The sequence below is a fragment of the Camelina sativa genome, chromosome 18 (genome assembly GCF_030686135.1).
Source record: "Camelina sativa cultivar CO46 ecotype springtype chromosome 18, ASM3068613v1".
Taxonomy (NCBI): Eukaryota; Viridiplantae; Streptophyta; class Magnoliopsida; order Brassicales; family Brassicaceae; genus Camelina; species Camelina sativa.
Window position 1 is genome coordinate 21,380,956 of NC_141897.1, and position 13,869 is coordinate 21,394,824.

Genomic DNA, 13,869 nt, shown 5'->3' on the forward strand with positions numbered 1-13,869 from the left:
TGTACGTATTAGCTTAATCAAGGTTCATCATAGCATCACAAAAAATGAGATATTGCAGCATCCATCACAAAAACTAAACTGCTTACTAACCAAAATACCATTAAAGACTAATAATATCACAAGCTGAATTCTCTAAAAGGTATCCACATATCAACATAGCTTCTCAGTTCACTACGCGGCAATCTCTTCTTCCACGCATCAAGATCAGGTAAATCACCTGTTAAAGCCACCGAGCTATCATTCCCATTGCCAAGCGTTAGCACAAAGAGCTTATCACCAAAAACCTGACTCATGGCTTTCAACGTTTCCTCCATAACCAAACCTCCATCTCTCTCTGAATCCTCAGCTTCCACACATTTGCCACCAACATTCACCATAATCCTCCCTCTCCTCCTCAACCTAGTTTTCAAATCCTCCCACACTTTTGTGTCTTGAAGCTCTTTGATCACACTCCCTTTACTAAACAAATCAACTAAAATACCCGAAAACCCGGTTTTCATACTAGCGTTTAAAGCATCACCAATGTTGATAAAAATCCTATCTTTATGATCTCTTTCGAGCTTAGAGAGACCAAAGAACTCTCTACCGACATCAATCACAGAAGGGTCAAGCTCCCATCCATGGACGGTGAACTCAGGAGGGTAAAGCTCGAGAATCAATCGAGCAGTTGAACCAGCTCCGAACCCGAGAATACCGATGGGTCCTGGAGGTATGATCGGAGGCAGAGTAGCGAAAACGTCGAAGTAACTATCTGTTAAGGTTTTGAGAAGGAAAGAGATGCTGTGGATGTTACCGGGGTTGTCGAGGAGGAGGAGACGAGAACCGGCGAGTGGGTGATTGGTCTTTCGTGAAACTTCGATGACTCTGATGTAGTTGTGGCGGGATTTGAATTTGGCGATGGTTTTGACCTCGTCGGCTGGGATTCCGCCGTCGTCGTGGGAAGTTTTGTTTCGGTGAGAGGTGGTTCGGATAAAGATTGGGTTTTGCGGTGGTTTACGGCGGAGATTGAGAGTTGAAGAAGGAGAAGAGAGGCTAAGGAATCGACGAGAGAAGTGAAGTGGTGGTGGTCGGAGATATTGGAGAGAAATAAGCTCTTTGGCCATGGCTCTCCTTCAATTATTCGGCAGTTTACCCAATTTTGTCGATGATGATAATTCTAGTCTTCAGTGGTTTATTGCTTATTGCAATCTGTTTCTGTTCGGTTTTGATAACCAGAAAAATGGTAAAAGTAAAACCGTAATAAACCAAAACAAAAAAGAAAAAAAAAAGTTTCTTTGCATTTTTCACATCTTCTGATTTTTCTAACTTGGGACTGGAAGGCGAAAATACTAGTCACTCACTGTTCTATCAATGCAGCGTTTTCACAGTACTCAAAAGGGTGCTGAAGAAAACATCAAAGAATCAATTACCCTAACTTTTAGTATCTTAAATCTCCCGACATTATCATATGCAAAAGACACACCACCCACCCGCCCCCCCCCCATCGAAGCTGGTTTTAAGACGATGGAGGAGTCACATCCGGCTCTGGGTTATCATCGTCTTCCATTTCATCTTCACCTGTAGAGTCCCTGGAGATTTAAGAGATATCAATTAAATTCTAAAAATCACTTGTTACAATGAGAGAGTAGGTTGGAGTAACTAGGATGAAGCGTTTTTTTTTACCTGTCCATACTTGGGCCATCAAGACCTGAGAAACCATGAAGAGGTTTATCGTCATCGTCACTGTCTGATTCATAAGCTGCAGTTCCACTCCAGATGCGAGGCTTTGGTCTCGTCTCCATGTCATCTTCCGGCTAAAGATTTTCATTCAGATAAACAGATTTTGAGTCAGTCCCAATAAAATATGACGAAACTAAAACAGCAGAGTGAGATACACAGCAACAGATTATTGAAAATTACCTCGTCCAAAACTCGATTTACTGGTGGTGTATGCTGAAACTGCACGCTAGGTGCATGCATTAGTCCCGAAAGTTGTTCCAGCAACGTGTTCCTGAAATTTTAACAACTCATTTCTCTAAGGTCAAATGACCTCATCGACAAAGCCACTTATATTCAGTAGTTAAAAGCTATGGGCATGTGAAACTTTTGTGAACTAGTGGAACCAGCTTAAAGATAAAATCATATGTTCTATAACGATTTACTATCTGAGGGAGCATCACTAGCATCTTTAAAAAAAAAAAAGTGGATGGGTAGAGTTCGCTGGCAGCCAAAAGTACAATGACCATAAAAGGGGAAGTAGGAGATCTTACCTTATTTTCTCCATATCTTTTGGTGTGTTTAAATTCTCCATTGGACCTGGGTCGACATGAAGCGTATAATCTGGGCCGAAATACTCAAAATACTCATTGAATGGGAGATTGTTGTCCGGCTCTACTCCAACCGCTACTGCAGTCTGCAACGAGGCAACAGAAACAAACCTTTCAAGAACAAAAACTTATAAAATTATCTCAAAAAACATAGAAGAAGTGCAAAAGAGATGAAAAGACCTCATAACACCAGCAACGGGCAACATTTCGTATAGTATACCCTCCACCACCCAAGACCATGAGAGGAATGTTGTAAGATCTTAAGAACCGGAGGCAATCAGCATGACCCTTGACTGATAAGTTGAAGCAACCCAACCGATCACCGCTTAAGGAGTCAGCCCCACACTGAAGAACAACTGCTTCTGGCTGATACACCTCCATAACCTTCTGGATAAGAGGTCTAAACAAGCTGCGGAAACTCTCATCGTCCATACCATCGTTTAATGGAACATTTAGAGCGTAGTACTTCCCATTTTCTGCGCCGACGTCTCTTATGTGACCAGTTCCTGGGAAAAAGTCCCCAAATTTGTGGAAAGAAACAGTCATAACTCTATCAGTGGTGTAAAACGCTTCTTCCACTCCATCTCCATGATGGACATCGATGTCTACGTAGAGAACCCGCTGCAAACAAAATTGGATGAAAGCACTAAGATGTAAGCAATGGAAACATTGTTGCATGCTCAACATTATGAAGGATGCTATCAGATTACAATATCACAGGAACGGAATCCAAAATTAGAAAAATTTAAAGAATCAGATGATGGTAAACAAAGAGGAACATCTCTTGTTCTAATGCTCTGATGCACTTGACCTAATGCAAGATCCTAAAGGTAATATGCAATTAAGGAACATGACAGAATCAAAATAATCACACAATGCTTCTCGGTTTCAGGTGAATTAATAGAAAAACCACTCAACACGATAAGCTTTAAACCCTAAAATTTACAGAAGAGCAACTACGAACAAGGCTAAGAGATGAGATAATAACAAAGAATCGAGAATTTACCCTAAACATCTTGAGCAACTCAAGAATCCCAAGCACGATGTCATTAACATAGCAAAACCCAGAGGCCTCGCTTTTCTTGGCATGGTGAAGCCCACCGCCCCAATTGATAGCGATATCAGCGTCCTGCCTATTTAATTTGACGGCGGCGCCAATGGAACCACCGGCGGAAGCACGGCAAAAATCAAAAAGCCCGTCGAAGACAGGACAGTCCTCGCCGACATTGAATCGCCTTAGGTTTCGTGCAGAGGAAGGATCGCCCATAGATTCCGGCGAAACGGAAGCGAGGAAATCAACGTAATCGGGAGAATGAAAGCGGCCGATATCGGAGGCGTCGGCGAGGTTAGGACGGCTGATTTCTAAGCGACGGTGGAGGTGATAGTGGATGATTAGGCTATGAGCCATACGGATCCGGTGAGGTTTCATCGGATGTCCTTGACCGTAGTAGTAGTCACCGATCGTGGGCTCGTAGAAGTAACTGACTCGCCGCTTACGACCGTCGGGTCCCGACGGCAAGGAGATACCGCTTTCGTCTGCCTCCATGGTTCCTTCCTCTCTCTCTCTCTCTCTCTCTCTCTCACTCCGACTCAGAGTCTCTCTATTCCCAAGTTTTTTATTAACTCGGAGCAAAATTTGTCTAAGTAAAAGCCTGAGAAAAACTCATTAACAGGAATTGTTAGCGAGGCTTATTTATATACACGCACATTAAAAATTAGTTACATTATATAGAGAATCCATATTATCTTACACTTAACATATTATTATACATTCGATTCCTGAATTAGCATATTTTCCTAATTTTAATTTGGTTTTCCTAATGGTAGCCGGTAGACATTGTTTGACAAATAAATGTCAGTATTTTTTAGATAAGTTACACGTGAGGTGAATTTACCAATTTTTACGAAAAGCCATACTTAGAATATGTTGTTATTCTTTTTATTTTGTTCTTATCCAAGTTTTCAAAAGAAAACGATAAAAGAAGGCGATAAAAAGGCGATAAAAGAAGAACGTCCTAAGAATCCATCAACACTGTCGGTTGGCCTCACGCCGCCGACGAGAATCTCTCCTTTCTCCCTCCTCTTTCTTTCTACCCCCAGATAACCTCAATGTCACAATCTGAGCCACCATATCCGAAGGAATTAACCTGCAAAGGACCAACCTCGATTCCAGATCTAAACAAGGAGTCTTCGGACCATTTCAGATCTGGAGCAAGCTTACCCTTGTCTCCTCCACCTCCACCTCCTCCTCCATCCTTGTTGATTGAGAATGGTAATGTATCCCCTGACTCTTCACCTCCAATTTCTGAATCTTTACCTCTTCCTCCTCCTGCGATTAAAACTCCACCGGTAATAGAAGATATTGAGCTAATCTGGGCAGAAAGGTTTGACACTAGTCTTAGGAATCTCACAAAGGCTGCTAAACCATCTTACACAGAGGATGGTACTCCGAGAGTTCGTGCTCCTGCTGCAGTGATACTTAAAGCTTCAGATACTTGGAAAGACCACATAGTGGCCCATTTCCATGGCAATCCTCCACCTCCTGGAAAAATATTTGTTGATCTTAATCCTATCTGGGGTAAAAATGGTCGTATAAACATTCGTTGTCTAGCGAATGGACTTGTGCTCATTTATATTCCATCTGAAGCTACTCAGAAATGGGTTCTAGAGGTAGGATGTTGGCAAGCAGGGAACTGCCTTTTCACTGTCACTGCCTGGTCTCCGACTACTTCACTCACACCAGTTAAGCTCATATCACTCCCAATATGGGTTATTCTTAAAGACGTGCCTCCTCAGCTATATTCTCTCCCAGGTCTAAGTACAATTGCTTCTGGAATAGGAGAACCTCTCCATACAGAGAAGTTTCAGTTGCCTCCTCTGACTGCGGACACTAGAATCAAAGTCGAGATACTTCTCAAAAAGGAGCTCCCTCATTCAGTACTGGTGGAGGATGATGATGGAAACGAGATCAGAATTTGAGTTGAATATCCTCGGCTTCCGCCAAAGTGTGATTACTGTAGTGAGTTTGGTCATCTCTACCACCGTTGTCCTTCTGCACCAGCTATTACCGTATCAATATCAGCTCCTCCTATACCTACAGGGAACACTGATGATAGAACTTCGGCTGATGCTTCTAAGGTTACTGCAATCGCACCTCTGGCTAATGTTGCAACTCCTGCTATCAACTTAGGAAATCCTTCGGTGCAAGAGTTCAGACCTAAACCAACCCATCGATACATTGAATCTCCTCCTGCAGACTCTCCATCGGAATGGACGGTGGTCAAGCGTAGATCGAACTCACCTAAGAAAACTGATACTACGAACAAGGACAAAGCTGTTATAATACAGGAAAATAGCACTGTAGTTATTGGTGAAACTTCTAATTCTAAGTCTCAGGTGCTAGTGGGATCGACAGATTTGTCAAAGAATCAGAACACAGGAAGTTCTGTTCAGAGAGTTGGATTGACACAAGGGAAACAAGTGCATCCCGAAGGATCTAATAGGAGGACAAGGGCTATTGGATCCTCATTGTCAGCCAATCCTAACAAGTCTAAGAAAGGGACTCAGAAGAGTGTTAAGAACTCCATCAGTGGACGCCCAGGGAAGGGTCGTCCCCATCATCACGCTTGAAAGCTTAGCTTTCAACACCTTTTGTCCATTGATGATGAAGATACAACTTTTTTGTTATAATATAAGGGGGTTAAATACCTCTAATAGACAGCAGGAGCTTAAGAGATGGATTCAGTCTCAAAGACCTCATATAGGAGGCATTTTGGAAACTCATGTGAATCAGGAGAGTGCTGACTCTATTTTGACTAATACCTTCCCAGGGTGGAGATGGGATTCTAGCTACTCATCTCAAGCAAGTAATGGAAGAATCTGGGTAGTGTGGGATCCTTCCCTTAGAGTGTTCATCTACAAAAAAACTGATCAGGTAATTGCTTGTGGCGTATTTGATACTTCAACGAATCAGTCTTGCTCAATCACCTTTGTGTATGGCCGGAACTGTATGATAGCTCGACGTGATCTATGGTTAACGCTTGAAGAGTTGCATCATTATAGAAGTCAACGTGATTTACCTTGGCTCATCCTCGGTGACTTCAACCAAATTCTACAGGCACAGGACCATTACTCTATGCTTTCCTATCCGCTTCCTCTGCGTGGTATGGAGGAATTCCAAGAGTGTATAGACAATTGCGAGTTGATGGATATGCCTGGTCGAGGATCTTCTCACACTTGGTACAATGGACAAGAGCTGAATCCAATGACAAGGAAACTGGACAGAGCGATGATAAATGAAGCTTGGTTGGATACTTATCCTCAGTCAATTGCCCTTTTTGATGCTCCAGGTGGTTTTGACCATTCTCCTATACTAGTCACAACCTCCACTGAAGTCGAGAGAAGGAAGGTACCTTTCAAGTTTTATAACTTCTTCTCTACTCATCCTGACTATGCAAGTATGCTTGAATCCGCTTGGAACAGACCAATTTTGAGAGGTACATTGATGTATGGACTTTGTCAGAAGCTTAAGGAAGTTAAGATCGGTTGTAAGGCACTAAATCGAAACAACTTCAGCAATATTCAGGCTAGAACAACAGAAGCACATGAAGCACTATTAAGGATTCAGTCTCAAGTCCTTAGCAGTCCATCTCAACAATTATTTTGTGAGGAGAAGGAACTAAAGAAAAAATGGTTGTTCTTGTCTTCGGCTGAAGAGTCATTCCTTAAGCAAAAATCGAGAATAAGATGGTACTCACAGGGTGATTCCAATACGAGATTCTTTCACAAGTTAGTCAAGGCTCATCAGGAAAGGAACAGAATTTGCTCCCTTCTCACTGATGATGATCACAGGATTTCAGAGGCGGTTCAGCTAAAGGAATTAATAGCAGACTACTACCAGAATTTGCTTGGAGTCAGGAATGATGCGGTACAACCGTTGTCTGTTCAGGAAATCAAAGATCTCACTCCATTCATGTGCAACAATGAATTGGCAACCAAACTCCAACTTATTCCAACTCTTGAGGAAGTAACAAGCACGTTATTTTTCCTTCCTCGTAATAAGGCGTCTAGACCAGATGGATTCACTGCGGATTTCTTTGTTAACTCATGGGGATTAGTTGGTCCTGATGTCATTGCTGCAGTCACTGAATTCTTCACAACTGGGAAGCTACTAAAGCAGACAAATGCTACCATTCTGGCGCTCATACCGAAGACTCTAACTTCAGAAAGACTGAACGAGTTCGGACCCGTTTCTTGCTGTAACACGATATACAAGATAATCTCAAGGTTGCTAGCAAGAAGACTAAAGCTCTTCACAAATCAAGCGGTTCAACGTAACCATGTTACATTCATCAAAGGGAGGCTTCTATGTGAGAATGTTCTCCTGGCTGCCGAATTGGTTGCAGACTTCAATAAGGAAGGACCTACCACCAGAGGATGCTTACAAATTGATATATCCAAGGCGTTTGATAATGTGGACTGGAACTTCTTGATCAACATTCTCAAGGCTTATGAATTGCCTCTAGTTTTGATCAAATGGTTGGTTACATGCTTTACGACTCCATCTTTTTCAGTGGCTTTTAATGGTGAACTCATAGGATACTTCTCGGGGCAAAAAGGGCTAAGGCAAGGTGACTCGATATCAGCTCCTCTATTCACTATGGTCATGGACATTCTATCAAGGAAGCTTGACTTGGCTACTACACAAGATTTGATCAGGCCTCATCCGATGTGTATTGATCCTCTCATCACCCGCTTAAGTTTCGCGGATGATCTTCTTGTGTTCTTTGATGGGTCGGAGGCATCCCTCACTGCAATTGTACAAGTTCTGGATCAGTTCAATCAAGCTTCGGGTTTGGGAATCAATCTGGCAAAGTCTTGCCTCTTCCTGGATGGCAACAATAGAGAGGAAACTCGGAGAATGGCATTATCTCTCAACCTAGTCCATGGATCTCTACCAGTCAGGTATCTCGGTGTTCCACTGATCACTCAGAAGCTCACTCCTTCAGACTACAGACCTTTAACTGATAAGGTCAAGGCTCGTATCTCGGGTTGGACACATCGCCACCTCTCCTTTGCGGGACGACTTCAGCTTCTACAATCAGTTATCAACAGTACCTTCAATTTCTGGGCCTCCATTTTTATTCTTCCAAACAAATGTATTGAGGAACTTGAACAAATTTGTAGTGCCTTCCTCTGGAAGGGAGTCACAAACTCTGCTCGTGGCGCAAAAGTCTCTTGGGAAGTTGTATGCGCACCAAAAACTGCAGGAGGTCTAGGGCTTAGAAGGCTCATGGATTGGAACCATATTTTTGGTTTGAAGCTAATTTGGTTAATCTTCTCCCAAGCTGGTTCTCTCTGAGTTTCATGGGTTAGGAAGCAACTTATTCAAGGAAGAAGCTTTTGGAATGCAGATTTCAGATCCTCAGGAAGTTGGATTTGGAGGAGGCTTGTTAAATTACGTCATTTGGCAAGACCCTTCATTTCATGTGAAATAGTATCTGGCAATGAAGCCTTGTTCTGGCATGATAACTGGACAGGACTGGGGCCTCTCATTGATGTCATTGGAGATTCTGGTCCGAGAGTTTCTGGTATAGGACTACTCTCAAAGGTCTCCCAAGCCGTGAGGAATGGGGGTTGGTCTATTACCCGAGGAAGGAATCCCCAAGTCCAACTACTGCGTGAATGTTTGCAGAATCATCATCCCCCGTTGGCTCGAACTGGTGGTGATGAGTTTTCTTGGAACCTAACTCCTGATCAATCCCGAGGTACGTTCCCCTCTCTTAAAACTTGGAGGCACTTGCATCCGCCTGGTGATACGGTTAGTTGGCACGCTCAGATATAGTTCAAGGAGAGAATCCCAAAGATGGCGTTTATGGCCTGGCTTACGGTTTTAAATAGGCTAACCACAAGAGACAGGCTGCGGAGATGGAATCTTCAAGTCCCTTCCAACTGTCTACTTTGTCATTCAGGGGAGGAGTCTCGAGACCATTTCTTTTTCCAGTGTTCGTATTCAAAGGTTCTGTGGCTCGATTTTTTTTGCTCCGTTTATACCATCTCAATCATCTACCTTCATGGGAACTCTGAGTTGGATCAAGAATCCTACCTCGAATAGGAAGCTCAATTTCATTTGCAAGATCGTCTACCAAGCTCTTATTTATTTCATCTGGACAGAACGCAACAGCAGACTACACTCACCCTCTTTCAAGTCCACGGATCAAATCAAGAAGGAGATACAACTATTGGTGAGGAGAAGAATCATCGGACTTGATAGCTCAAACATTTTTACCCCAGCAATTACTCCACAGGACACTTATCTGTATCTATGGTTCCATCACTTCCAGAATTACTAATATATTTAAGCTAGCACTCTTCTTATTTATATCGCTATTTTTTGTGAAGCTCCGGTGTAGAAACACTTAATCATATATAAAAAAAAAAAAAAAAAAAAAAAAAAAAAAAAAAAAAAAAAGAGAAGATGTTGTTAGAAAGAAAAAAAAGAATAGAAAACATTTTCTAGTTTTGCATGCCAACATTTGTCTAATTTCTTTTAGAATTTACTTGTGCCTCTCAAACTAACCCACAAAGGCACAAACAATTTTATTGAAGTAGTTTCAATACAATGTTACTTGAGAGAATTAAGAAATAGGCAAATGTGTTCTAATTTATATTTTAAAGGCAAATATGTTAAGATAACTTAAAGAATAAGAAGAATTGAGATCAGGTTAATTAAAAAGTGAATGTTTGCTCTCTACAACAGATTGTAGTAAACTTCAACTCGAAAAATAAACACTGATCATAAAGTGTTATCATAAATAATTAAAGCTTAATCTAATGACAAAACGAGAGAATCAATCACGTGAGTGATTCTCTCTACCAAGTCCTCTTTCCACCGTGAGGTACAAAGTTCGACGTTGATCTCGACCGTTTATCTCCAAACCCACCACCACCACCACCACGTCCTCCTCCTCTTGACCGGAAGTTTCGTCCACCACCAGAACCTGAAAAGTCAACAAAAATTGAATCAGATAGTAAGACCCACTAAGCGAAAGACTGGTTAGACTAAGATGAAATAAGAGAAACGAGTTTTCACCTCCGTAACCAGATGATCGCACTAGTGCGGACAGAGTAGGAGGTACAACTTGACCAGCTTCTTGAAGTATCTTTATAAGCTCTCTTGCAAACTTAGCATTGTCATGTGTAAAGAATGTAAAGGCCATTCCTTTAGCTCCTGCACGCCCTGTTCGACCAATCCTATGGATGTAATCCTCCAAGGTGTTTGGGAAATCATAGTTAACCACGCACTTTATGTCCTTCACATCTGCAAAAGAAAGAAGAAACACACAGTTGAGAGAGATGTAGATCATAGACTGATATGAAATGCAGGAAATGAACAGAAAACTATTTGTGTAAATGAGTTTGGTGTTTTAAAGCCTAGGAGGATGAACAGAACCCCTTATCCCTACATCTGCAGATCTGAAAAGATCAAGAAACTAAGAGCAACACATTTTTCCAAGTAAATGTGCCCACCTTAACTTGCAGGGATAAGGAGTGTGTGTGACTGTCGTTAAAACACTATTTATGCAATCGGGTGTCAGTCGCCCAGGCTGCTCAAAAACCAATCAGCTCCATTCCCGGGAGATGGATGCGGGAAACAAATTCTTCAAAGAAACTCCCTTTTCCTTTTCTTTCTAGTACCAGAGGAAACTGTGGAAAGCGGCAGCCAGGCGACATTTTTTTTTTTAATCTTTTAACCCCAAGAAAACGAAATGGTCTAAACTCTAATCCTCTCTAATGTAACACGGTTAATCCTACCAAGTCCCCTTGCTGCTACATCAGTGGCAGTCATTATCGGGCTTCGTCCACTCTTAAATTCTGCCAAAACTCGGTCTCTTTCCGACTGGTTCTTGTCACCATGTATGGCAAGAGCTGGCCATCCGTCCATTCTCAATTGTCTAGTCACTTGATCACACCCTCTCTTTGTCTCCACAAATATTAGAATTTTACTCCCATCCATTAACTGTTTAAGCAGTGCAAGGAGCCTATCAAACGAGAAAAAGCATAAGCACAAAAATCATAAAAGGAAGGAAAAGAAAGATTACATCTCTAGTTAAAGCAAAGTTAAGAACCTGTTGTATTTCTCTGGCGTTGGTACAATCTCGATTACTTGGTTGATAGACTGATTAGCTTTTAGATCTGTTGATCCAATAATGGCCTACAAAATACAATTGGTTTCAGTGAACAACATAAACATCCACTACTTTATTCAACGACAGTATACTCAATCCTAATTAAGTTAAACAGAATGTCAAGTAAACCTTATATGGATCTCGTAGAAACTGCCTGGCAAGAGATTCAACCTCTCGTGGCCATGTTGCACTCCAAAGAAGTGTCTGTCTATCAGGTCGAATCTGTGAACAAAAAGGTACAATTTCAACAAAAGCTGTATTGTTTCTTATCTAACTACTAGGACGGAACAAAAATTTGAGTAGAGAAGACCGAGCAATAAAATCTCATCGGTCAACACACCCTTTTCTTAATGACACTACAAGATAGGAAATACAAGCATACCTGAGATACAATCTTTCTAATTTGGGGTTCAAATCCCATGTCCAACATTCTGTCAGCCTCATCCAGCACAAGGTAAGTCACTCTCCTCAAATTAGTGTGTTGGCACTCCAGCATATCGGTCAAACGACCAGGTGTAGCAATTACAATCTCAACACCTGACAAGATAATGAATCATAAAGTTTTATGCTCCATCCAAGAACCAGACATGGAAAATGCTACAAAATTGAGATGAAAATAAAGTACCTCTTCTAAGATCGCGAATCTGTGGTCCTTTAGGAGCACCACCATAGATACAAGTACTTCTAACACCAGACCGCAACCCGAACCTCCTTGATTCCTCTTGTATCTGGACAGCTAATTCCCTCGTAGGGGCTAATATTAACACTATGGGTCCATCATCTTGACCTATAAACACCGAAACGATACACATAAGTAAACATGTGCCCTAAAAAAAAGAACGCAGCTAAAATCGGATTCTACTGATAAAGAGTTATAATAATACTCACCCAATCGAGGTTGTGCACTTACGTGAACCAAAGCTGGTAACAAGTAAGCCAATGTCTTACCAGAGCCAGTCTCAGCAATACCAATCAAATCCCTACCCTTTAAAGCCATTGGCCATCCCTGAGCTTGTATAGGTGTTGGCTCAGTAAATCCCAGTTTAGCAATTGCTTCGAGAATATTATCTAACCATTGAACCAAGAACCCAAATTAGATAAAAAAATTACCAAAATTTCCTCAACTCAGATCACATCCCCAACCAAAGGAAGAAAAAAAACACACTTTGAGCAATCAAATGAAATACCTGGGAAATTAGCATCTTGGAACAACTTAATAGGCTTAGGAACATCACGACCTTCAACAGAGATATCCCTCTCGGTTCTGTACATGGCAACATCTTGCTCCGTCATGGCCTGCACAGAAGGACTCTCAACGTAAAAGTTCTTCTCGAAATGTACAAGATTCCCAAAATTCTGCTTGGGAAGAGAAACGCTATCTAGCTCTCTATTACTCGATCCACCACGTCCTCCCCAATTCCCTCCGCCGTTTCTATCCCCGTATTGACCGTATCCACCTCTTCCGCCACCACCACCGCGACCAACAGAGAAACCACTAGTGGGTGGGTGGAAAGATGGGTACCGATTATTATAACCGGAATTGTCACCTGCCATTACATGAGACGGCCCATATCCTCCTCCACCACCGCCACCACTGTAACGTGGGTTGTATGGTGCGGCGGAAGGATCCATTGGCTGAGACGAACCAACTGGGGCGCTAAAGTAACACAGATAATTATAAAGGTTAACAGATCGAAGGAAACCAAAACGAAGAAATTGGTCGATTGATTGATTGATTGATTGATTTCACTTACCCAGAGCGTTGGCGATACGAATTTGGATCAGCAAATCTACGATCATAGGAGCTCATCGTGACTTAAGAAGAGATTGCTAGTGTTCTTGTTCTTGTTGTCTCTCTCTCTCTCTCTCTCTGTCGCTTAAGTTCTTCAACAGCGTAGTAACCTTAGATTCGAATTTGAGTGCTGGAAGACGACGAAAAGCCGCAAAACGGAACAAAAAAAGATAAAAAGCTTAGATATTTTTTTATGATTCGTTTTTTGGACAGTAATATTCCCAATTTAGTAACCCTAATTTCCAATTTTATTTTTGTTCTTTTTTTGTTTCCTCTAATTTGTTGTGGCAATATGATAGATATGGGCCATGGCCCATGAGTAACCCACTTAATGGGCTATACACCACTGGACTATCGTTTTTGTCTTCTCTCTTCTTTTTTTTGGGTCCTCTTACGAAAGTAGGTTTTTGAGAAGAGTGATGGGATTTTCAGACTTGCCATCTACACCGTTCTTTTTTTTTGGAATATAATATACCATGTATGCTTCTTCTTCTTTCTTTTTTTTTTACAGTTGAAATAAGTATTATCTTTGACTTGACCCTTAACATGTGACAATATTACATGGACTAAGGTCTAAGGTATT

General features: G+C 41.7%; 2 protein-coding genes across 5 annotated transcripts; both read right to left on the reverse strand.

The window, feature by feature from the left end:
* Positions 1-1,255: 1,255 nt before the first annotated feature.
* LOC104762449 (histone deacetylase 6) lies at positions 1,256-4,007 on the reverse strand. Its single transcript, XM_010485732.3, has 6 exons — positions 3,313-4,007; positions 2,487-2,927; positions 2,250-2,392; positions 1,900-1,990; positions 1,663-1,793; positions 1,256-1,568 (listed from the first exon to the last, which is right to left on the reverse strand). Exons 1-6 carry the CDS (start codon positions 3,850-3,852, stop codon positions 1,496-1,498), a joined length of 1,419 nt encoding a protein of 472 aa, XP_010484034.2. The 5' UTR covers positions 3,853-4,007; the 3' UTR covers positions 1,256-1,495.
* A 6,003-nt stretch (positions 4,008-10,010) lies between these two features.
* Positions 10,011-13,854, reverse strand: LOC104762451 (DEAD-box ATP-dependent RNA helicase 30). Of its 4 annotated transcripts, none has more exons than XR_015588762.1 (11): positions 13,249-13,509; positions 12,682-13,151; positions 12,383-12,562; positions 12,120-12,281; positions 11,877-12,031; positions 11,624-11,716; positions 11,435-11,520; positions 11,121-11,347; positions 10,836-11,012; positions 10,399-10,626; positions 10,011-10,306 (listed from the first exon to the last, which is right to left on the reverse strand). XR_015588762.1 is itself a non-coding variant. In XM_087499100.1 (10 exons), exons 1-10 carry the CDS (start codon positions 13,302-13,304, stop codon positions 10,179-10,181), a joined length of 1,785 nt encoding a protein of 594 aa, XP_087355226.1. In that variant the 5' UTR covers positions 13,305-13,854; the 3' UTR covers positions 10,011-10,178. The 4 variants fall into 4 exon arrangements, 2 of the variants coding, with proteins under 2 accessions (XP_087355226.1, XP_087355227.1); XR_015588763.1 differs by having other exon boundaries at positions 12,682-12,790; positions 13,249-13,497; XM_087499100.1 differs by lacking the exon at positions 10,836-11,012 and having other exon boundaries at positions 13,249-13,854.
* Between the last annotated feature and the right edge of the window lie 15 nt (positions 13,855-13,869).

Excerpts from the sequence above, each read along its gene's own strand:
- LOC104762449 (XM_010485732.3), bottom strand. The coding sequence starts at position 3,852 with ATGGAGGCAGACGAAAGCGGTATCTCCTTGCCGTCGGGACCCGACGGT. Across the intron at positions 2,928-3,312 it reads AGTTGCTCAAGATGTTTAGG|CGGGTTCTCTACGTAGACAT; the intron begins GTAAATTCTCGA and ends TTTTGTTTGCAG. Across the intron at positions 2,393-2,486 it reads CCCGTTGCTGGTGTTATGAG|ACTGCAGTAGCGGTTGGAGT; the intron begins GTCTTTTCATCT and ends GCCTCGTTGCAG.
- LOC104762451 (XM_087499100.1), bottom strand. The coding sequence starts at position 13,304 with ATGAGCTCCTATGATCGTAGATTTGCTGATCCAAATTCGTATCGCCAA. Across the intron at positions 11,717-11,876 it reads TTAGAAAGATTGTATCTCAG|ATTCGACCTGATAGACAGAC; the intron begins GTATGCTTGTAT and ends TTTTGTTCACAG. Across the intron at positions 11,521-11,623 it reads TTCTACGAGATCCATATAAG|GCCATTATTGGATCAACAGA; the intron begins GTTTACTTGACA and ends TGTATTTTGTAG.